Source organism: Protopterus annectens, chromosome 2.part0 (assembly GCF_019279795.1).
Source record: "Protopterus annectens isolate FY-2018-M chromosome 2.part0, PAN1.0, whole genome shotgun sequence".
Taxonomy (NCBI): Eukaryota; Metazoa; Chordata; order Ceratodontiformes; family Protopteridae; genus Protopterus; species Protopterus annectens.
This window is the reverse complement of record NC_056728.1, coordinates 226,178,429-226,203,405: the sequence shown is the minus strand read 5'-3', so window position 1 is coordinate 226,203,405 and position 24,977 is coordinate 226,178,429. Positions and strand designations below refer to the sequence as shown.

Here is a 24,977-nt window from a genome sequence, read left to right as displayed (position 1 = left end):
TATTCTAAAGTTTGCTTTACTAACTGCAAAGTAAATTAAAGTTTGTGTACCTCACAAATAAATCAATGTTCAGTAATATAACTGGATAAATGTATTTTTGAAAATGAAACCTTAAAACAAAAATGCAGTGACCAGTTGCAAGTTTAGATCTAAGAGTGTGTGTTACTGCTGAAGAAAGGTTGTCTAATAAAGGTGCTTAAGCAAGTTCTTTTGTAAACTCCTGGGAAAATACCTGCAGTGTGCTCACTTGGTCTTAGATGACCTGTTTCCAAGTACTATTATAATGTGAAAACATTCCTCCTGCACATTTTTTTGAGAAAACTTGAAAAGGGATTATTTGAGGAGTATTCCCCCCCCCCCCCCAAGGGATTTTGCATTACTGCTTCCTGTTCAGTCTTTACTTTCCTAAAAGAAAGCACTCCCAGGTATTGTGGAAATGGCCTGAAGACTAAGGGTTACCAATAAGTAACATTTGTTTCATGCCTACCAAAATTTTCCATTTTTCCTAACTTATTTAAGAATACCTTCAGAAGCGTACCAAAACAGTTTTGGCACTCACAGGTTCAATCAATATCTTAGTCTTTGCATCCACTAGAAGTGGCCGAGTTCTCAGTCATGCAAGTCTGTTAGTTATAACCATAGTAGTTGCAGACATTCAATAATCTACACATTACATGGGGACATCAAATTCCCTATTAGACTGGATCCTAGTATCAGACCCTAGCAAATACTCCACCAAAGGTACAATAATGTCAGACTCCCTCAGTGATCATTTTCTAATCTACATGACCAGACATTTCACACATCCAGTTAAACAGCATATTTATAAAACATACAACCTTTCCAAGTTTAACCCAGAAATGTTCACTATTATACTACCATTTATTAAACGGAAGCTCCTAAAAATCCCCCCTTAGATGATGCTGTAAATGAATTCAATACAACTTTTCTAAATATTCTAAATAGCCTTGCACTTCCTAGAAGGAAGAATCTAAAAACAAATGATGCAATTTGGCTGTCCAAAAAGAGCAGAATGCTAATGCAAAATAGAAAAAAGCATGGAAAGAATGGAAAAAGTATAAAACACTTTAACATCTTGAAAACTTTAGAATGTTTCGCAAAAGTTCTAAAAAACAAAAGAAAACAAAAAACTACTATAATAACTTTCAGAATACTAAACACAACACTAAAAAAATCTGGACATCCATTAAAGAAATCTTATATCCACGCCAAAAATTTGATCCAAACCCCTTCTCCTGATAACTGAACACTCAAAAATACAATACAGTTCAACTCTTATTTTATAGACAGTATAGCATTTTTAACCAAGGATTCCTCAATGCCTAATCCAGGCCCTGCCCAACAGAAACATCACCACATCGATTTTCACCTTCAAACCTTTGTCAACAGCCTATATAAAATTAATCAAACAAATCATGCTCATCTTCAGCGGATGACCTTCCAAGCAAGTACCTAAAAATAGCAGCCAATAGCATTACCTATCCTGTCTCAATCCTTATAAATAGGGCAATCTAGGAATGCTACATCCCCTTCTCTCTGGAACAAGTCACACATTATCTCTCTGCACAAAGGAGGAAATTCAAAAGACATTAATAACTTTAGACCTATAGCAATCTTATCTCCCCTTCCCAAAACACTTGAAAAAATGTATTCAAAAACAATTGCTAGACTATCGCTGATAGAAAAACTGCTATTCTCTATACAACATGGCTTCTGTCCTTCCCAAAGTACTAGGACTGCCCTTTCTAACCTATATACCGTCAATAAAAGCTAGGGATAACTGCAAACTAATCTCTTCCTTATTTCTCAACATGTCTAAAGCCTTCAACACAGTTTGTCAGAGCAAACTTCTACTTCAATTAGACTCTCTCAGCTTACCCTTTTGTGGTTGAAAAGCTACCTGTCTAATAGGTATTAGTCAGGAAAACGGCACTCCATTTTCTCTCCTTACCTCCCAGTCACCACTGGTGTACCCCACAAGGCTCTATCATTGGTCTCCTTCTCTTTAATAACATTTTCACCAACACTCTCTATACATGCCCACAACAGGCCACTGTAATACAATATGCAAATGATTCCACTCTCTGGATACGTACCCAGGGAGTGGCGCACTGCAACTGTGGTACCACTTCACAAAGGCGGTGCCTCCACCGACCCTGGAAATTACCGGCCCATTAGCTTGACAAGCCTTATCTGCAAAGCCATGGAGAGGATCATAATGGACCTCATAAATAAAGACATAGGGAATTTGCAGACTTTGGATCCAACCCAGTTTGGCTTTGTCAAAGGCAGATCATGCCTTTTAAACTTGGTTGACTTTTTCGAAACAGTCACCAAAGCCATTGATGAGGGAAAGGCAGTCCATACAGCCTACCTCGATCTGGCTAAGGCCTTCGATACAATACCCCATTCGGGTATCATTGAAAAACTCATCAGCTTAAATGTCAACCCATACATCACAAGATGGGTTGCAAACTGGCTGAGTGACAGAACCCACAGGGTCAGAGCTGCTGGCGCCATGTCAGACTCAAAGCCTGTCACAAGTGGTGTCCCACAGGGCTCAGTCCTGGGCCCACTCTTGTTTGGCATCTACTTTTCCAAGTACAAGCAAACACAGGAGGGTTATGGCTGACAAAGTTTGCAGATGACTGCAAACTGGGCCACAGTAGAAAACACATCTGACACAGATATCCTTCAGAAGGGTCTCACAGAAACGGATAACTGGTGCCAGAGCCACGCCTAAAGTTAAATGCCAAAAATGCATAGTCATACCCTTCGGGAAAAACAAGGTTACCCCTAGCTACCAAATAGGTGGCAATCCACTGAGCACAGAAGAAGTTATCAGGGACCTGGGGACCCAGGTTGATAGTAGTCTGTCATTCGACACCCATGTAGCTAAAGTAGTTAGGAAGACCTTCTACATTGCCCACCTTATCATGAAGGGATTCTCATCTAGATCAAGGGAGGTCATAGTCTCCCTTTACTCATCACTCATCAGACCAATGATTGAGTACAATGCCCCATTCGAATGTATCTGACCCGACACTTGCAGCAGCTGGAGAGGCCACAAAAGTTCCTCACCAAAAGGATAAAGGGTCTCAAAAATCTGTCCTATGCTGCCCGACTGAAAGAACTCCAGCTCTATTCAGTCGCCACCGCTTGCTCAGAGGTGACCTTTGCCTAACATACAAGGCCATGTCAAACCCAGATTTGATGAATATGCTTCACCTCAAAAAATCTAGATCCATCAGAGCCACAAGGGCGGGAGACTTAAACCTTGACATGGCTATTAATAGGATGTGCTGGAGGGATAGATTCATCACCCAAAGACTCCCTATGCTGTGGAACAAAATCCCGGTACATGTGAGGCAGAGCACCTCGCTGGCCTTGTTCAAGAGAAATCTTGACCAATGGATGGGAGATCGCAGATATACCCCAGGGATTACCTCAGTGTCACTGCTCGACAGAGGCACAGCAAAATAATGGGTATAGTTCCCCATACTAAAGGGGTGGCGTAAGCCACAAAACGATGGGCTAGGCTTGTAAATGCCCTCGGGCAGATAGCCTAGTATGAACCTATGAACCTATGAACCTATTTGCACATCTGACATGATACACCTCCAAAAAACTGCTCAGGAAGCTTTAACAGCCACTGAAACATGACTTCGTAACTCAACTCATGCTCAACCCAAAAAAGCCAAAACTACTGCTTTCCCCCCCAAATCTGCCTCTCGTGAAAAGACAAAACTTAAAGTCCTCTCTCTTGATAATGCAACCACTAAAGTCACTTCTCACATAAAATTCTACCCCTATGAATCTTATGCATTGAGATGGCAGCAACACAGACTTTGGCCAATTGAAGGTGATTCCAAGGGAATTGCCCAGTGATATAGTGGCTTGTAGGCTCCGCATTAGTAGATGCTTGGAGGTGGCAGTTAGGAGCCAGTCGTCTAGATACGGAAACACCTGGAATCCTAGACTTTCTCAGGTGAGCAGTCACAACCGCCAAACACTTGGTGAACACCCTGGGGGCTGTGGTGAGACCAAAGGGCAGCGCGCGGAACTGAAAATGACTGCCTCCTAGGCTGAAGTGCAGATGTCTCCTGGACGCTTGATGTACCATGATATGGTAATAAGCATCCTTGAGATCTATGGAGCACATCCAAACACCTTTCTCCAGCAATGGGAGAATGGTTTGTAGGGTGACCATTCGGAACTTGGACTTTTTGACTGAACGGTTTAGAATGCTGAGGTCCAAAATGGGTCTCAAGTCCCCGGTCTTTTTTGGCACCAAAAAGAATCTTGAGTAAGTCCCTAATCCGATCTGGTCTGCGGGGACCGGTTGAATGACTCCTTTTTGCAGCAGCTTTGAAACTTCTGAGGCTGCAGTTTCCTGTTGACTGGGTGGCGGGTCCGGGATTTTTTTGGACTGAGGTGGAGAGAGAGAGAAAGGGATGGTGTAACCTCCAGCGATAATTCGAAGCACCCAGCGGTCCTGAGTGATACCTTCCCAGGCTTTTAGGTGCTTCGAAAAACGACCCCCGACTGGCTCCGGAGCTGCACAGTCGGGCAATCCCTCAGGGACTGTGAAAGGCTGAAGAGCCACTAAAGGACTCATGGTCTCCAGTATTGCGAGGGCCTCTGCCGCCTCTGGGACGGCGTCTTTCGGAAGAATTTCCCCCTCCCCTGCCTCTGGAAGGGGGATCATCCTGCTGAGAGGGGTAAGGCTTCTGAGATCTACGGAACCACATTTTCCCTCCTCTTTTAGCCTTGGGATAAGGCCGAAAGGGAGTGGAAAATCGTGCCCCTACGGCAGTAAGAGTCTTACCCTCCTGTTCGCAGCGGGTCAGTGTGTCCTTTACCTTGGGTCCAAACAGGGAGGACCCATCAAAGGGGGCGTCGGCAAAGGAAGACTTAAAGGCCTCCGCGAAATGACACAGGCGGAGCCAGGCTTGTCTCCGTAGAGCAATGCCTGTACCCGCAGCTCTACTCGCCCCTTCGGCCGCATAAGAAATGAGCCTCATGGACGAGTTTGAAATGGACGACAATGTAGCCAGCTGAGAGCGAACCGTCTGGGCCAGCTCCTCAGGCAGGTTACCCAAGAGGGTAACGGAAAGTTCTTTAATCAGATCCCTCTGAAATCTAGTAAAGTGCGCAAGGTAGTTCAAGGACCTTAATGTAAAGGCCGCTGAACTTAGGGTGCGCTTTCCATACCGATCCATGCTCCTAGACTCCTTATTAGGAGGATGGACGGACGTTGAAGCCTCTGCTACATCTTGCTGGGTAGCAGATGCCACCACCAAAGCATCTACAGCCACACCTTTAGTTAGAAACTCTTTTTCAGGGGGTGCCGAGAGGAACTTATTAGGACGAGCTGGCACCGGTTCCACAGAGTCTGGGTGTTCCCACGCCCTTCGACAGATCAAATCCAAGAGCTCGTCGAAGGGCGGAGACACCCAGGAGGCGGAGGGCTGAGCCCCGAAGGCCTTAAGGAATACCGACTCATCAGCAGAAGGGGGTTTGGACTGCCAGCCGCCTCGTTGTTTGAGGGCTTCCAGGATGTCTGCAAAGGAGACATCATCCGAGGATGACTTGGGGGACCCTTCTGCATCATCGAGATCAGTGTCTGATGTAAGAGACTCATCAGGGGAGTCAACGTGCTTCCTCTTGCACGATCTTTTCCTGGGGGTTCTTCCGAAGAAGCTTCAGAAGGACCTCCAGGAGGGGGAGAAACCCCAGTGGGGGTAACCGCAGGCCCCGAGGCTCCGCTGTCTAAGGACAGGGGGACTGCCAAAGACCCAGTCTCGGTATGCAGGGAAGGAGCTGGGGAGACCGTGGAGGTAGCCAAAGATGATTTGGCTAACGCACTCCTCATAGCCCTGAAGGCGGGACCACCAGAATCCTGGGAGGGTCCCACCTCCGCGGCCATGACGGTAGACGGCACTCCCGCAGCTGACGCACCGAGAGGGAGACTTGGGACCGAAAACATCAATCCTGAAGCATCCCCCCGGGGCCGACGGAAGAAGTCCGCGTACCGAACTCCGACCCAAGAGCCGGAGTTGGAGTAAGGGTCGGGCCCAACCCTAACACCTCCACCGGTTCCACCAGCACCGGCTCCAACGGTGCTGAGGCTGTTGGAGGAGGAACTATAGTGGCAAGGTGGACCAGCGGCTCCGAAGCCGAATGGGCTGGAGCCGAAACTAACTTTTGGAACACCGGAGACTGGAAGAGTCTTAGGAGCACCCTGTCGATGTCCGAATCAGACATTTTGGATGACCTGGACGATACCGATCGGGTCCGAACCGATTTCTCCATCGGCTCCAAAGGACTAGGGGACCGGCTCCGAATGGATTCTACAATTATCGGCTCCGAGGGAGATCTCAAGGCAATTTCCCTCGGCGCCGATGAGGACTTCGGCTCCGAAGGGGAAGAGTCTGAGCCGGCAACCCTCACCGGCTCCAATATCAGTGGAGCCGATGAAGGTGACCCGCCTCTCGATGCCCCAGTCCTCGGCTCCGAAACCAGAGAGGTCGAGACTGGAGGCATCGAGGCAGACCGTTCCGCCCTCGGCTCCGAAGTCTGTGGAGCCGATGGAGAAGTCTGCCTAGGTTTTTTGGCAGTCGGTTCCGACTGACTGGTCGGAGCCGACGCTTTCTTCTTTTTTGAAGGAGAGGAAGAAGAAGATAAAGCCTCCTCGAAGGATGGCTTAATTAATCCCTTAAGGATTAATTTGTTTTTCCTCTCCTGGAGGACCCTTGATGAGAAGGCGTGACACATGCTACAAGATTCTTGTAGGTGCTTGGCGCCTAAACAATAAACGCACGAGGAATGGTCATCCGTTATGGACATGTTATAACCACACCTCGTGCATTTTTTTAAACCCGGAGGGTCTAATGCTCTTTGGACATGTTCTAAAGAGATAAAAAAACACACTTATCTAAAGATAACAGCAAACTAGCAGTTTAAGTTCAAAATAAAGTTTTTTTTTTTTTTTTGACAAGAAAGCAGTTGCACAAAAAGACACAGAAGAGAGAGTCAAGACCCTCTAACTTAAACGGGTACTTGACCCACAAATAAACGTAGAATAGCAAACAAAAAACAAATAGCAAAGGGGAAGGCCCCTCTAACTAAAAACGGGAAACCTTCCCTTCACAAAAAGACAAATTTCTCAACAAATACACCAAACTCACACTCGTATCACAAAACTAGCTGTTAAAACAGCTTTTGGATTCAAAACCAACAAATTCCCGACAGGAAAAGCCTAAATAAATTAGTACTTAGCCCAGCCAAGTTGAGACCATGTCTTAGCTTGTAAGCGGCAAACGAGATCTGGGGATTAGTGGTGGTGCATCCTGGGATAAGAAATAGCTCAGCCAATAAGAGGCCTCGCTCTATAGCATAGCGTGCCGAGTCGGAGCCGAGGGATCGGCTCCGAGCCCATCAGTACAGAATGTAGGCGAGATAGGATCACATAACATCTGCTATTCTCTATACAACATGGCTTCTGTCCTTCCCAAAGTACTAGGACTGCCCTTTCTAACCTATATACCGTCAATAAAAGCTAGGGATAACTGCAAACTAGTCTCTTCCTTATTTCTCAACATGTCTAAAGCCTTCAACACAGTTTGTCAGAGCAAACTTCTACTTCAATTAGACTCTCTCAGCTTACCCTTTTGTGGTTGAAAAGCTACCTGTCTAATAGGTATTAGTCAGGAAAACGGCACTCCATTTTCTCTCCTTACCTCCCAGTCACCACTGGTGTACTCCACAAGGCTCTATCATTGGTCTCCTTCTCTTTAATAACATTTTCACCAACACTCTCTATACATGCCCACAACAGGCCACTATAATACAATATGCAAATTATTCCACTCATTTGCACATCTGACATGATACACCTCCAAAAAACTGCTCAGGAAGGTTTAACAGCCACTGAAACATGACTTCGTAACTCAACTCATGCTCAACCCAAAAAAGCCAAAACTACTGCTTTTCCCCCCAAATCTGCCTCTCGTGAAAAGACAAAACTTAAAGTCCTCTCTCTTGATAATGCAACCACTAAAGTCACTTCTCACATAAAATTATTAAGGGTGACAAGTAGATGATAATCTTACATTTGACTTGCATATACAAAATTGTACATGAAAAGCTCAAACACTAGGGATGCCTTACATAGTGAAGAAAGTTCTCATCAACACAACTAAAACTACACTTGCCACTAATCTACTCCCCACAATTCTTTATGGCTCTCCCATCCTTACTTCAAGGATTCCCATTCTTCAAGCTTCACAAAAATTAAAACTTAAACAATGCTATAACAAGGCTGCTAAATTTACAACAAATGTTCCTTTCAGAACCCACCACTGTATAGCAAGAAAAGGCCTAAACTGGTTAGAACTGCCTCATCAACTAACATACACACAGCTTCTTACCACTTATAAAATTATCCAGAACCCATCTGCCAATCCAGCATTAAACAAAATGCTATACAACTATGTTCCCAGTCACTGACCAAAAACTCCTGTCTACAAATCAATCAAATATGCTGGGCACTGTGTGTACTCGTACAAGGTTCGCCAAGGCCTGGAACTCCTTAACTGTGCCCAGCAGGTCAATACCCATCAATACCATCCCTACCACATTTTAAAACCACTCAGAAAGACTTCATAGCTAAATTCTGGTTTTGTTCTTACACAAAATCAGGATAAACTATATCCCCAAATTCATTCCTTATACCTCTATTATCCTGTCTTCACTTACTTCCTTAGTTCTATCAAATTCGATTCCCTGACTTTCTAGATGTACCATAAGCCTGTCTTTCCCTTACTTCATACTGCAATTCCTGTTTGAATTAGACTTACTTAATTTTAATTTCTCTACAAACTGTTTAAAACTTCTCTAAATATTAAATGATTGTCATACAACTTTTAACCAATGTTTTATATTGTCTAATTTGTTATAATTATTTAAACGGCAGATGTTTTTGTTTTATTTTTGAAAATAGTAGAATTATTGTACTTAAAATGTTTTGTAATAACTTGGAGCTTTTCTCCCTGGGACTCCGATGAAAATGGGCTCCTAACCAGTTGGACTTTCCCGGCAGTCAAATGTCAGTAAGTAAGCAAGCTTTGGTACATTTCGTTAATTACCAGCTTTATTTTCACTGAAAACCAATTTTAATAGCCTACCACAATGACAGAGTCAGGTTAAAAGCAATAAGTTGCCCTGTTCCAAAATAGAGTTCTAATTTTAAGCCATAAAGTTAACAGCCTTTACAGCTAGGCTGGAAAGAATGCATACCCCCTTAAACCTATCCAACATTCTACACCCTTGACTTAATCCACTATGAAAGTGAGCATGGAGATAATTATTCTAGAAGTGGAAATAAAAGTATTATAAAAATGTCAATATGAAAACTTGATATCCAGAAAATAAAGGCAGATATAAAAGTTTTTTGTTGATCAAGCCACAGACTGAGTGAAGCAAGCTGATGCCATTGCTGGGCCTCTGGAATGCGAAAAAGTCGCCTTTTCTTGAACAGCTCTGTGGAACAATATGGAGATGAGACCAATAATGAATACAATTACTGAAATGAAGGTTGTGACCTCTTCAGAAGTATCTGATGACTAACATTCAAATAATAAGGTAGCCAATGCAGAGACAGAAGCCAAACTTCCCTTTTTAGAAAACTCTACCAGGGAATGATGGCTAAAGTAAGGAAAACGCATTGAAAAATTGTCCCTTGCTAGGCGCAAGGGTCATTTCAAATAATTCAGCCTTGTTAATGACAGTGTTACATATGGTTGGCTCTGCAGCAGTTAAAGATTTCAGGGATGAAACAGACAAATATCTACATAGGACAATGTCTTCTGGTAACCTGACTGGCACTTGCCAAGATCCTAAGTCTTCTTCTTAAATTAAAATCTCTAGTTTCTCCAAACTAGTTAGTCATCAAAAGCTGCTGGTCGGGCACCAGAATGTAAGAGTGGGGTGAGGCGCTTCTAATTTGGTATTGCCATCTTACATAAGACAGACAGTGATGGTGGTGGTACTTAATGCTAGAACAGGCTTGGGTACAGAAACACATTAATAAGGAACATCACTGGCTTGGGAGGTATTAAAATAAGAGGTTTGACACACAATATTTAGAGGCACTGCATCAATGTTACTCCCCCTCCAAAAAAGATGAGTAAAGTAAACTGGAACCTTTTACTACTCAAAGTACCACTACGACATTACTTGAAGTTTAGTTCACATGGTCTGCTTGCTCCACGGATCATCACAGTGTTTTTATAAATGACCATTTATTTTCTCCACAATGTCTCGTACAATTTTTCAATTCCTCTAACTTCTTTACATATATATTTTTTGAAAAGACAGTTAATGGGCCATTTGGGGTTTGGAGAACTCTAGTTTTTTCCCTAGGTTTTGTGAACATACCATTTGTTAAATGGGACCACTCATACCCTTTTTAGTCCTTGTGTCAAGGCCTTAGTATTCAAATACTTTAAATATGGGTTATTTTAACAGGGAATGACATTTATGGCTAGAGACCTTCAATAAAAGAATTAAAATGCATTCCTCTCTTTACAGCTGGTTTGGGGATTTTCCCTTTGTAAAGAGCACTAGTCATTTTAATAATTCAGTGTTGTTAATAATTTAGAGTTACAAGGTTGTTTGGTACAAGTAAGTGCATTTTTATGGCTGTCAACATAAAATACAGTGATTTTTGTCAATATCTCACAAGGACAAACAGTTACCATGATCCAGAGTCTCAGATGTGGAAGTATACTTATAGTAACTATACATATTTGAGTAGTTATGACTGTTTCAGCACTATTCATTAAGTATGGGAAAAAGATGTAGAAGAATGTTGACCTGGCTGGTCGGACTCTTACAGCTCTACAAATACCTCCGTACAAGCTGGCTCTTTCCTGATGAACAGATTCAAGTGTGCATCCTAAATGAAAATGGACAGCAAATCCACAACATTTCTGGCCTACTCTTGATGACGGCAGCACAAGGCAAATTATTATTTAATACCTGATTTTAGCTCCATGTGACCACTAACCACCAAACATTCCCATATATTCATTCCTCCATACTATGGAATTATTCCAGTACAGTATGGGGGCAAACGCCATTTAGTAGGGTGTCACACAAGCAGCTATCAAGGCTGCTTGCACCCCTGCAGGCATCATGCCAATGTCGGCATTCTTGTGAACTAAGTGCACCCCCTGGGTGATGGAAACAAGCCATCTGTATCTCTGTGGGGACACCTTCTCCCTGAAGAGTACATGCTCTCTAACACTCAGTAATGGAGGCTACAGTCATATGACGGGCTTACTGAGCCAAAACCCTGCCTCAGGATAAGTACACATGCCATCTCTCCTCCAAGGCACTATGGCTGTACGAGTCTTCCTTCCCAGCCTCCGCCTCAAGATGGGCACACCCATCCTCCTCTGCCAACTACTTTAATTGCCCAAGCTGCTAATCAAACTTCGACCACCGGGGTGCACTCAACATAACTGGAGCTGGTTTCATTCTCAATGTATTCAACATAATTGGGAAGACAACATCCAAGAAAATAAATACTGCAGCAATGACAACATCACAGTCTTGGTTGGGAACCTAAACTTTATACAAATGCCTCCTTACCAACTATATGATATCAACATTATCTGCAAACATAGCAGTACCTGCAAGGTTAGTGAATTTGTGAGATTCAGGAAAGAAATCAGCATTTTGTTTTCATGAAAGCCATTTACTGCATTTACAGTGTGGCCACTCTATCCCATCACGTACCTTGCAATTCCTTCACAATACCATGGCCTGACGCAGTACATCTCAAGTACAGCCAAAGGAGCTCAGATGTGCAGTTTTCCAAAATACACATCCTTTACAAATTAGAGAACCACCACTTTAATCTTCTTAATTACCTGGTGCTGCATGACTGCTGCATATTTAACATGAAGGTGAGCAGAAAACCAATACGTTGGTTGAAGGTGTTGCAACAGCTCTGAAGCAGCTGGGCTGCCTAATGTGTTGTCTTCTACATCCTGCTGCAAAAATTTTTTCTTAACTAAAAGCTGCTTCTTGTTTCCATAGTGACAAATGCTTCTTGGCCAGTCATGGGACATGAAGATATCCAAGGACTGCTTTACCTACATAAAAACAGTATCAAAGATAATAGAGTTTTCTACAGTACAGTATAATACAATAACTTTGATACATTTTCTAAGGATTGTATTACTACAGTCACCATTACCACTACTAAACAGCAACAGTCCAACTCTTCAAAAAATAATAAAAACACAATTACTAAGACAATTCACAGACTATTCAATGTAGTTTAACAGAATATGAATTACACAATGAAACAACAGTAACCTTCTATGGTCTGTAACACTTCAGACCACATGAAGAGTGTTCTAGAGCACAGAAGTTTACTGGTGTTATGCAGTCTAAAAATTATGAGTGTATCATTTACTACATAGTCTAATTCATGTTTTATTAATTCCATTCCTGAGGAGCTTTTTTAAATAGCTTTATTAAATCACAAAAACAGTGACACAGGTACATATGCATTAATTCATGCACTATACATATTTTAACTTTTTAACATTCATTCACTAAGACGTCAAGTAAAATTTGAGTCCCTTCTTCCATTTTCCTGAGCATTATTCTGCAAGTACTGTTCCCACAGATTACATTTACTTCCACGTAATTTGCTCTTTCCCTTTTTTTAAGAATTGTACCTCCACAGTTCTTTTACCTCCTTTACAATATGCAATACTTCAATTAAAGCTGTTTTAGATTTTGGATTTCCATTTTCTAGTAATTGCTTTGTTGAGGAGCCAGCAGCATTAAACTTAAAAGTCTCACTATTTCTCTTGGTTCAAAAGAATGACTTCCTTAGTTATAATGATTTGCTCGACCATTTCTGACAAAATGCTCTGCAGGGAATTTTTAAAATCTGCCAACTTTTTACGTTTTCAGAATACATGTTCCCAATTAATGCTTTCATTCCCATCACACCTCCAGCATTTACTATTTACCTGAGGAAAATCTATAAAGTCTGACTGGACTATAAAAATATGTAGCAAACACTTCCTGCAAAAATCCTACACCGTCTGGATCTTCTTGCACAGTTGGGAGCCATACAGATATTTTCCATTGTTCCTTGGTAAACTGCCTTTCCAGTTTCTTTTCCCAATCTGTTCTAGTCTCATCGGATTGATTCTTACAGTTATGTAATGTTTTATATGGCCTACTAATTATCCCTTTTAGGAGCAAATTCTGTTCTACACTAAACTAAAAACTGCACCATAGCTGGTCTTTCACTTGACACTCCCCTACCCCTTACTTTCTACCTATATTCTTTTATCAGTCTCTAGTATGGAAGGCAATCTTTAACCTACAGTCCAAACTTCTGCTTGGCCTCATCCCATTCAATTAACTTTCCCACCCTATTTTTTTTCTAGTAAACCCCGGCTACCGCTTGCTTATTTTCTGTACCCGTACTTGCATAGGTTCATAGGCAAGTACTAGGCTAGTAGTCCTTGTAGGCTATTTTAAGCTTAGTCAATTTATCTATACCTTTTATGTGCTCAAAATAACATATCCCATATGGTTATAGACTGGCCTTACCCATCCCACTGTCAATAACTGTATATTACCCCTAATGAGATCAACCTAATGAGACCCATACAAGGGGATAAAGCATTTAGGAGCTGGCTCTGTCCATTATTTTGTACAGGGGGCAGCTCTGGTGTAAATTTTCTGTTTCCCATCCACAGATCTAAGTTACGCTATAAAACGGATAAAGAACTTTGTTTTATGTGGATGAGAAGTTCATAGGTTTACAGGAGGTTACTAGGCTATTGGCCCTAAGGCCCTTATAAGCCTAGGCATGCCATACTCTTATAAGCCTAATGATGTCATACCCTTGTACCCTTACTGACTAAGTTGTAGCACCAACTGCCCTTATCCAAGAGTGTCATAGGTGACACCCTCAGGGTACATTTACAGTCTCCTATCCAGTTGCCCAAGTTACGCTTAAATAGGGTCATTGAAGAGCTCTGTTTTATGTGAATTGGGAGTTTGTTCCAGAGGAGTGGCAATAACTGGTAGACATTATCTGTCTCTACAGCATGTCCTGTTAATGTCAGAGGCTAGGTTATGACCTCTACAGCGAGTGAATCTTGTCTTATCTGACTTGTGGATGTGCATTTTCATTAGGGCAGGGTCCTAGACTGCTCTGTAGGCCAGGCACAAGTCATCTTTCAACAGCCTATAAGACAGAGTGCCGTGATAGGACCTTCAGTCTGAGCTCTGAATGAGATGCCCTTACTTATAAGATGTGCAACACAGAAGGCTTCCCTTACCACTGTGGACACATGGTGATCGAAATTAAGGTTGCTATCAACCTGTATTCCCCAATCTCTCACCACAGGGTTTGAGTTAAGGGAGGTATTGTTAATATTGTAATTTGCAGGGACTTCCCTTTTGCTGAAAGGGATGACAACGCATTTTTTGTGTTTAGTTTAAGTCCATGACTTTAGTTTCAATCATTTGTCTGTGCAAGCCCTTTCTGTAGTATGCCAACATCGATGGGGGATTCAATGCTTGCACCCAGTTTACAGTCATTAGCAAACTTGGTAAGCCACAGGCCATCTATTTCTGCCTGGACTTCTGAGAAACAGATTCCAAACAGTAGGAGGGCCAGCACAGATCCTTGTGGTACACCACTGGTAACTGGACTGCTGATGGAGGTGGCATCCCAAACTTTGACTAGTGACATATGGGTTAACTCTCAGCTGGGTGAGTTTCCCAATGATGCCTGAGTAGGGTTCTGTGTCAAAAGCCTTAGCTAAGTCAAAATAGGCTGTATGTACTGTTTTGCCTTCATCCAGGGCTTTGGTGACATTCTCGAAGAAGTCCACCAGGTTTAATAAGTACGATAAAGCCAAATTGGGTCTGGTCAAGAGTTTTAAGATCACCTATGTCTGTTTATAAGTCCATAATGATTCTCTCCATGGCCTTGTAGACAAGGCTGGTTAGGCTTATGGGTCTGCAGTTGCCAGGGTCAGCTGATGGACCCTCTTGTGCAAGGGAATCACTGTTGCTGTTTTCCACTCTGCTGGGACAAAGCCAGTGCTCAGGCTGAGGTTAAACAGAGTGCCAAGTGGTTCCGCTTGGTCTTGTTTTAGACCATTCAGTAGGCAGCCTGGGAGGTTATCTGGTCTCAAAGAGGCTGTTTGTGGCCATGCAGAGTGCGGTTATAATCTGCTCTTTGGAGATACCAGGTAGAGGACTGGTGACAGGTATGCTTTAGAGTATTGTCTGGTGGTATGGGGGGGGGGGTGAAGTTTGCACCAAATCTGTCTGCTAGCACATTGGCAATGTCCTCAGAGTCAGTATGAGTAGTACTGTCCACTACTAGTTTGGCGCAAATCCGTACAGGTCATGTGTTGAAAACCCTGAATTTTCCTGGTGAGAAACCTCTAAGGTCTCTCCAGCTGCTGCTTACATTTCTGATGTAGCTAAAGAACACCTTGTGATTATCCTTAGCTAAGGATGCTAGTTTAGCTTTGTAATTGGCTTTAGAGAACTTTATAAGATATCCAATTTGCTTGTCACGCTGTGGAGGGTTTCCTTCCTCTGCGAGTCAGTTCACTCTTTTTCTTAGACATTAGTTTCTTCCTCTTGTACAAAATATTTATGCTTGATATCCACCAGGGTGGCTTGTTTTTTTGCGAGGACCTTGTTTTGATCTGTTCAGGTACAGGAGAGTCTATACATTTGTATAGGTGTTTATACATGGCATTTGTGTACACCTCTGTACAGGCGTCATTGTTGAAAGTGGTAGCAGGTGGTTTGAAACTATTTATGCTATTGCTCAAGAGGCTGTGAAGGAAACACACAGGAAGTAGCGCAAGAACCATAGGGTGGGCGTGTTTGCGCTCACATATGACTCCCAATCAATGGAAGGATAGTTGAAATTAGCCATGACCAAGGTGTCTGGCTGTATAGCCAGGGACTCAAGTAGGTCCAGGTAGGCAGAGTGGTTCTTGTGGTTCATGGTGGGGGATCTATGGCTAACAATGACAGGGAAGGGGGTTTTACCTACACAGTTAGTTGGACTTGGAGTAGACCTAGGGAGCAGTACTGTTTGACCAGTCTTGAGGTGCATTTGTCTTTAATGAAGATGGATACACCTCCACCTTTGGTTGTTTCATGCTCATTTTGAGGTCTGAACATGTGGAAGGCATTATAGCCTTGCATGGCCAAGATGCTCTCTGCGGCCTTGAATCACATCGGCATCTTCCAGTGAGTGCAATTTCCAATTTAGACTCTAAGCATTAAGCAGCATAACCTTGAGTTTACCTCTAGTGCATTTTCTACGTCGGGAATTTTGTTGTTATGATGGGGAAGCAAGTACCTTTGCCAGTAACCAAAAGCCAAGAGGTGACAGGTGAAGACCATCTCTGGCAAAGCAGCGTGGTCTGTTGACCATATAGCCCCAGGCTGACAGATACTGGATCCCCCTGGAATGACACCAGAAGCTAAGCCAATTGTTGAATATAATCATTTTTGTTTATACTGAGGCATCATCCTGGGTGAAGGCAGAATGCTGTTTAGGGCTAGGGACATACTTGCCTGGGACACAATCTGAGAGCCCAGTCATGTCTCTATTCATATAGTTCTGTGAAGTACTTCTCGAATCATTCACTCTAATACAATAAGGACTATGACACAATCATAAAGGTACTTATTATTGAGAGACTTGTGTTCCACAGCCATGGTATTCCCTGCGAGATGTACCTAGCCCTCCCTGCGAGATGTACCTAGCCCTCCAAACCATTCTGTTGATGTTGCAAAAGAATTTTAGATCCCTAGACCAAGCTTTGCTGATGCTATTAGACTTGCTGATGTGCAGTTAAATCCATCAGTAATATGTCGAAGGATACCTTGTATGTATGCCAGTGACAGTGATGGGGCTTTGAGTCTGCCCATGTAAGACATGTTTAGGTGCTATATCCTTTTAGTGGGGTATCTCTGTAGGCGTTCCTGTTGTTGAACATGTCTGGTCAGATATATGCCAAAAGGGGGAATTATAATCAATGATTGCCTTAATGTGGGCTAGTCAAAGTGGAAAGTGACATCCCTAGATCTAGACATACTTCCTTTGTTTATAAGCTGTATAATACAGAAGGACTTTCTTACAGCGAAGTTATTGCAGTCATCCCTATTGGTAAAATGTCCTTTCTCCATTCAAGAGTTGTCTTAATTCTTATAATACTCTGTTGGTTTACCATCTAAATTTCTGTATGGTCATTCATTCTTGAAGAATCTTGGTGGGGATGCTCATTACTACTGCAGGTGAGGTACAAAACTACTCATTAATGTATCCACACAGAGAACATACTGGTCATTTTAAATACATTCTTGTACTACTGATAGGAATACCAGACCTACAGCAACAATAACTCACTTTTGTTATTTTGCAGAATTTTAATTAGTGCAGGTCTCACTTTAAACATTGTACATCACACCATTCATGACAAAACCAAGCAAGGTGAAAAAAGTAAGCATTTATACTATGGTTCTACAGTTGTGGGAAGGAGGGAAAGTACAGTTGTGTACACTTACCATAAATGTAGCTGGTCGAGTGCATTCACAGTTGCAGTCATTACATTAGGGTTATCTGACTGCATTCACAGTTGCAGTCATTACATTAGGGTTATCTGCTTGCAGGTAGCCCACAGTCGGCCAGATTAACAAAGTCTTGGGTCTTGAGTCGATTGCTGTTCCTTCTTCCATGATGTCAGATCATCAGGGGGTATAAAACATGCAGCCGACGCCATTACATCAGTTTTTCTTGTCCCAGATGTCAGGTGCCCCCCAAATGGGGAGCAATTAAATATAAAAGTACAATGATATCCCTCCAACAAAAAAGCAAATACACCAAAAAGGCTTTTAAGCATAGTATAAGAAAGTAGAGATATAGACAAAAGTTAGGGGGCTAGAGGGAGGGTAACCAGGACTGCAACAGTGAATACACTCTAACATCTACATTTATCGTAAGTGTACACAACTGCACTATGTTCTTTATGTTTCAATGTTGTAGTCATTACATTTGGGTAGATTCCCAAAGCTATGGTTGGGAGGAGGAATTTAGATAGCATTAGGACCAGGTAGAAGGCCCTGCAAGACTGCAGTGGCAAAGCCAGCTCTGGATTTAGAGAAAATTGGCAAATGATAATGGTTGGTGAAAGTATGCACAGAACTCCAGGTAGCAGCTTCTAGGATGTCCCTGGTAGGGACGCCTCTGAGAAAGACTGTAGAGGTAAGATGCAGCAATGGTGGAGTGAGGTCTGATGCCCTGGGGGATAGGATTTCCATCGTGCTTATAGCAGAAATGAATGCAATGGCCTATCCATTTAGAAATGGCTTGCTTTGAAATAGCCTTCCCCTCTGCCCCTGCAGCAAATGCCACCAGCAGTTGTTCAGATCTCCTTTGAGGTTTAGTCCTGTCCAAGTAGAATCTAAGTTGTCTGTGCACATCTAAGGAATGCAGTATCCATTCCCCTTTGTTCTGTGGATTGGGAAAGAAGGTTGGCAAATGAATATACTGATTAAGAGCCACACTGGATACCACATTGGGCATGAAGGATGGATTCGTTCTGAGGGACACCCTGTCCACATGAAAGATGATGAAAGGCTCCACTGCCATTAGGGCCTGTAATTCAGATACCCTTCTAGCTGAAGTGATTGCTAAAAGGAAAGCGGTTTTCCAAGAAAAAAAATTTAAGTCTGCAGTAGCAGCTGGCTCGAAAGGAGGTAGAGCGAGTTTCTCCAAAACAAAGTTAAGGTCCCAGGATGGGGTTGGAGCTCTCCTGGGTGGTCTCAAATTTTTGGCCCCTCTGAGGAAACGCTTGAGCAGTGGATGAGAGAAGAGGGGAGGTTCTGTGCTACAATTAGCTGAAATGGCTGAGGCGTGGATTTTAATGGAGGAAAAAGACAGGCCCTTGTGAAGCATCTCAGTTAAGTATTTTAAAATCTGAGGTAAGTTAGGTGCTGCTGTGCTCCTCCCTTGAGCTTGGTTCCAGGCACAGAATCTTTTCAGATTTTCTAGTACTAGGCCTCCTTGCCTCTAAAATGATATCCATCACAGGTTTACTGAGGGATGGTAGAGGGGAGATTATGTAATTGGCCAGGCTGCAAGGTTCAGTGTTAGAAGCTGAGGGTGCAGAATCTGGTTCTCTTGCTGAGACAACAGGGATGGAAGTCTGAGGCAGGTGCCATGGGGATAACAGTGACACACTGCGCAGGAGGGGGGTACCAGTGTTGGCATGGCCAGTCTGGAGCAATCAAAATCATCCTTGGTTTCTCCTGTTTGATTTTTAGTAGTACTTTGGAAAGCAGAGGCGGGGGGGGGGCACAGACTGATAGGTTTTTCCAGCTGAAGGACAGAGCATCTACTTTCCAGGCTTGGTTGTGGGGTGTCCTTGAGCAAAATTTGTCCAATTGGTAGTTCTGGGGAGAGGCAAACAGGTCTATATCTGGGCTCCTCCATTTGCGTGTCAACATGTTGAAAATCCTTGGTTCCCGTTTCCACTTGTGTGGGTCCATAAGGCTTCTGCTTAGTCCGTCTGCCAGTGTATTTAATTTTTCTGGCAGGAATTGAGCTTGTAGGTGCACTTGGTAGCTCAAAGCTGTGTTCCACAATGCCATAGCTAGTCTGCAGAGGGGGTAAGAATGTGTATCCCCCTGCTCGTTTATGTATCACATAACAGTGGTGCTGTCCGCCTTTACCACAAGTTGTCCTGGAAGAATGTGGTCCTTGAAGGCTGTCAAGAGCATTCTGTACAGCTATCATTTCTTTTTGACTGATATGCAGGTGCATTTGACTCGGGTTCCATTTGCCCTGAATGCACTTCCCTGCCAGTTGAGCCCCCCATGCATAGTCTGATGAGTCTGTTGTTAGGGTTTGGGCGACAGGGGGTAGTGTGAAAGGTAGCCCCTTTTTTTGGTGGCAGGCCTCTGCCCACCAAAGGAATTCTAGGCGTAGGCAAGGTATGACAGGAAAATGTTGACACCATAGGCTTTTTAGATACCACTGTAGTTTCCTCATATGCAGTCTTGCATATGGAATTAGAAGAATGCAGGAGGCCATGAACCCCAAGGCTTGCAGTATTTGTCTTGCAGATAGCAGAGTTTTTGTGGCCACTTGTTTGAAGTAGGTTGTCAAATGAATTTGTTTCTCTGGCATGAGGTAAGCCATCTGGTAAGTTGTACTCAAGCTTGCTCCCAGGAATATAATTTATTGACAGGGTACCAGGTGTGATTTCTTTTCATTTATGGTGTACCCCAGACAAGTTAGAATCCTTTGTACAAAGGCCAGATGATTCAAAAGTAAGTCCTGGCTTTCTGCCTGAATTAGACAATCGTCCAGGTATGGGTATATTTGAATATTTCTTTGCCTGCAAAATGCAATAACTGGAGCTAGGCACTTTGTGAATACCCTGGGTGCAGCAGATAAGCCAAAGGGCAGTGCAGAGAACTGAAAGTGCGTGTAGCCTGCTTTGAAGCGTAGGTATCTTGCAGCATAGGTATCTTCTGCAAGATTCCCTGATTGGGATGTGCAGGTATGCTTCTTTTAAATCTAGTGTTTCCAACCAGGTATCTTTGCCTAGCACAGGACGGAATTGGTGAAGAGTCAGCATCTTGAATTTTGGAATTTCCAAAAAGGTGTTTAGAGTAGACCGGTCCAGGACAGGATGCCATGAATTGTCTTTTCTGGGTACCAGGAAAAGCCTTGAGTAGAAACCTTGTCCCTTTCCCTCTTCCGGTACCAGTTGAATAGCCCCCATGCTTAAGAGAGAAAGTACTTGTTTTTGGGCCTCTGCCCACTGATTTGGGGGTAGGTCCGGCCACCCGCTTGGTGTTGGCAACGTGTGAAAGGGAAATCTGTATGCCTGGGACACGATATTTAAGACCCATTGTCCTGGGTAATGAGTTCCCAATTCTCTGCATGAAGTGCAATCCTTTCCACCCAAAGAGGCAGTCAGTTGATAAGTGCTTGGAAATTTTAAACGGAAGTCATTGAGACAGTTTACCATGGGAGGAGTCTTATTACTCCCAGATTTGGAAGTGGAGGCCCCCTACTGCTTAGTCCTGTGTGTACCCTGGGACTGAAACCTGGGGCTTTTGCTGTGTCTGGGTTTGGCTTGAGAAGACCTGGAAGGGGCTGGAAAGGACCAATTCTTACAGGGCCAGTGCCTACTAAATCTAGGAGGCTGAACTTGTAAGAAATATTTAACAGTTGGCATAGATTTAGCCTTATCTTCCATTTTAAGAACTTCCTCAGCCTTGTTGCCAAACAGGCGGTCCTGATTTAAGAAAGCATCCAACAATTTAGCTTTAACATAATCAAGCAAGGATTGCTCCTTTAGCCAAGCATGCCTTCTGAGCACAGATCCAGTAACAGCAGCCCTGCAAGAGGCCTCTAATGAATCAAAACCACATTGCAAATTATGTTTTCCAACTTGTTCAGCAGAATGCATTAAATCCTGTAATTCTTTATTTTCAACACAGTTGGGAATCAACATTTTCTGTTTAAGCAATCCAATAACATGTTGCTGATACTTTAACATATGAAACTTGCAGTTTAAAGCCCTGATGACCAAGGTTGCAGAAGTGTAAACCTTCTTACCCCATCTATCCAGCGCTCTGGAGTCTCTATCAGAAGGGGTAGGATTTTTAGCAGTAGAAGCCTTAATGCCCTTGGGCCCCTGTGAAATAGTCTCTGGATCTGCAATAGGATTTTTAAAAAGAAACTTGTGTGACTCAGGGACCCTGTTGTATCTAACAGGTTTTCTGGGAGCAGAAGGCAAGGAATCAGCGGCCACACTAGATTCCGAAAAAGCATAATCAACAATGTCTAGTACAGGAGGAATAGCTAAAGGCCTATGCTGAGGTAGGAGTAAGAAATCCCTAAGCCTCTTTTCTGAATCAGAAAAATCCTGGTTTTCCCAGTGGAAATGCTCCCTTAGAGTATGCAAGGTTTCCCCAAAAGAAAAATCCTCTGGAGGGGAAGCAGAGGGAATGGAGTCCTCTGCATCAGAATCCTCATAAGTAGATAAGGGCAAATCCAGATCATCAGAAAAAACAGAATCTTGGTCAGAAGATTCATAAACAACTTCAGTCCTAGGCCTCTTTGAAAGGGGGGGGGGGGTTGGCTACCACTGATTAGAGTAATTAAATCTTCAGCCATTCTTATCATTTGTTTTTTAAGCAAAGAGGCCTGAGCATGTGGCCTGGGCATCGTTTTTTTAGGCATGGTTCAAGATTTAGGTCCAAGTGAAGAAGGAGGCGTCGGTTTAATATGCAAGTCTGTAAGCCTGAAAACACCCTCAGAAGCCGGTGCCTGCACAGCGGCTCCAGACCTATCCAAGGTAGAGACATCCACACATACCATAGTTGAAGCTTCTCACGGCATATCGGACTCCGAATGGGTCTCAGTAGAGGCCTGCGAATCAGAAGGAGCAGGTATCAGGGGCTGAGAAAGCGACTGAGTACCAGCGAACTGACAACTGGCTTAGGAGAAGCGTTGTTGCCAGTTTTGAACCATGACGGCCTGTCTCTGTCTTTATCTTTGCATTTTTTTTGAATTCCGGTAGTCGGATGGCCAACCGACATTTCTGGATAATTAAACCGAGAACCAAAATATTTAGAGGTGAAAATACGTTGTGATCAGGGCCTAGGCAAGGAATACAGTACGAATGAAAATCTTTATGAGGTATTTGCTTTCCACAAGTAATGCAATTAACTTTTACTGACATCGGTAAGGAGCAAGAAAAAGTTTCCCCAATGGGGTACTTAGCTTTAGTTGAAGACTTTGGTTCTGAAACTCGAAAACGAAAATTTCAGAAGTCGGCCGACCAGCACTTGCTAACTGCTTCTGCTTTGGGCACCGCACGGCAAGAAAGACTGATGTAATGGCATCGGCTGCATGTTTTATACGCCTGACGACCTGATGTCATGGAAGAAGGGACAGCAACTGATGCAGGACGCAAGAGTTTGTTAATCAAGCCGACTGAGGGCTACCTGCAAGCAGATAACCCTAATGTAATGACTGCAACAGTGAAACATGAAGAACATCCAGTACCTGCTTAAACATAGACCAGAAAAAGAGTGGAAAATGTACGTGAAAAAACACAACTTGTATGGCATGGCAATGAGGATACTTACCGACAATGCAAACAATATTTACAACAAGACTTGGACGGATTCTATAGCTGTATGAGGTGCTTGCAATAATAGCAAAGTACTGAATCCAGGTAGCTCTCTCAGTAACAGACACCTTTTTTTAGTAGTCTCTTTAAGGGGTGGGGTCCTTCTCCTTGGATTTTTCCATCTGCAGATATACCCTCCCTGAATGCTCACATCAGATGCCACTTAGTGTCTAGCACACAGTGTTATCTTCACTGGAAAGATGATCAGTTCTTATAGACTGGGCCCACATACTACGTTAGTGCTTTAAGTAGGACAGAAATTACACAAGGGCTCCTACTTGTTACTAATGTCAGCAGGAAATGGGATTTATAAAAGGTATGTTATGTCCATCTCAAACAATGCTCCAATACAACATAAGTTAATTACTTTAAGGCTACATGGTATTTCAACACAGTTTGCACACACAGCCCTGAATTTGTACAAGAGGCTAATTAAAGCTCTAGGAACATGTCCAATATCAAATGGGTCTACTTGAAAAGACTGAATAGACAAACAGTTTCTGAAACCAATATGGTGAAGACCATATGGTCGACAATTCAATCAGTTGAGAAAAAATTCAAACCCAACCACCACCCACAAACTGCAGAAACAATGCTTTTGCAGGGGGGTTCCAGCAACAATGTGAAATCAGTACATAAATGGGAGAACTGTAAAACACTGATCCCACTAGATGTAGTTTAGAAATGTGAACTATGGTTCTGCAAGAAGAGGAAAAAAACAGTTCAGCTGTTAAAATGGTGGTTGTACTGTAAAGCAAAATCTCCACTTTATGTCATTAATGCTTAGAACACCAAATGGACTGGAAATGTAACTGTATGTAAAACAATTTCTGTAATATCTGTATAAACGTTCCCGGATGTGAAATGCATGTTATTTTATAAAGTTACTCTATACAGTATTCACTCTATAGTATTTTAAATGTGAAGTGGGGGAGTTATGATTGACTGCTGTATATGACAGGGATATTAATGTGAAAAACAGTATTTTATTATTTGTAGTGTATCTAGATTTTACACACAAAATCAAGAAAAAGACAAAGAAGCAAGTAAAGTTAGCATAATGTGAACTTGGGCTGCTGGAGGGTGTAAATCTGTACTGGTCATATTACATAAAAAAATAAAAAGATAAGTTCCCCTGTTTTTACAGAAATGGCTGTATACATTAATGCATAGTTTATGTTATAGACAAGGGTTTGTTTTTACACAGAAAACTTGAAAGATTACTGGAAATAATGAAAAATACGACACATTGTATTTTGCCTTACATATGTAAAATAACCAGGCATATTCACTGGCACTTGCTTTCAGCAGAACACAAGCAACCTGCAGGTACAGAAAATCACGAAAGGTCAGAAGTGAAGTTACACAAGTAGTCATTTCCCCAGCAGCATTAGTACTTTAATGCATAAAAATAACAATGTATACAAGTTAGTTTGATTACTTAAGGATAGCAGGTGTACATTGTTTAAGGGTAAAAGTTAATGTTTATGAAAAGCATGCAAGTTGTCGTTATACATCTGGGAAGGAAATGGAGAACAAGTAGTAATCTGCATTAGTCAGACCACAGGCTCTAACATGTGCATTGCATGATCAACCTTATCTTTAGAAAAGGTAATGCATGTGGGTGCACAGAATCATAGGTGACTACTAAGA

At 42.7% G+C, this 24,977-nt stretch overlaps 1 protein-coding gene across 1 annotated transcript in view; it reads right to left on the bottom strand.

Moving 5' to 3' along the window:
• DBR1 (debranching RNA lariats 1) overlaps window positions 1–24,977 on the bottom strand; it is a 585,557-nt gene that overhangs the window by 166,036 nt on the left and 394,544 nt on the right. Inside the window, exon 9 of the mRNA XM_044060681.1 lies at window positions 11,961–12,185. Within this exon, the coding sequence (XP_043916616.1) occupies window positions 11,961–12,185 (225 nt within the window). The remainder of the gene's footprint in view (window positions 1–11,960; window positions 12,186–24,977) is intronic.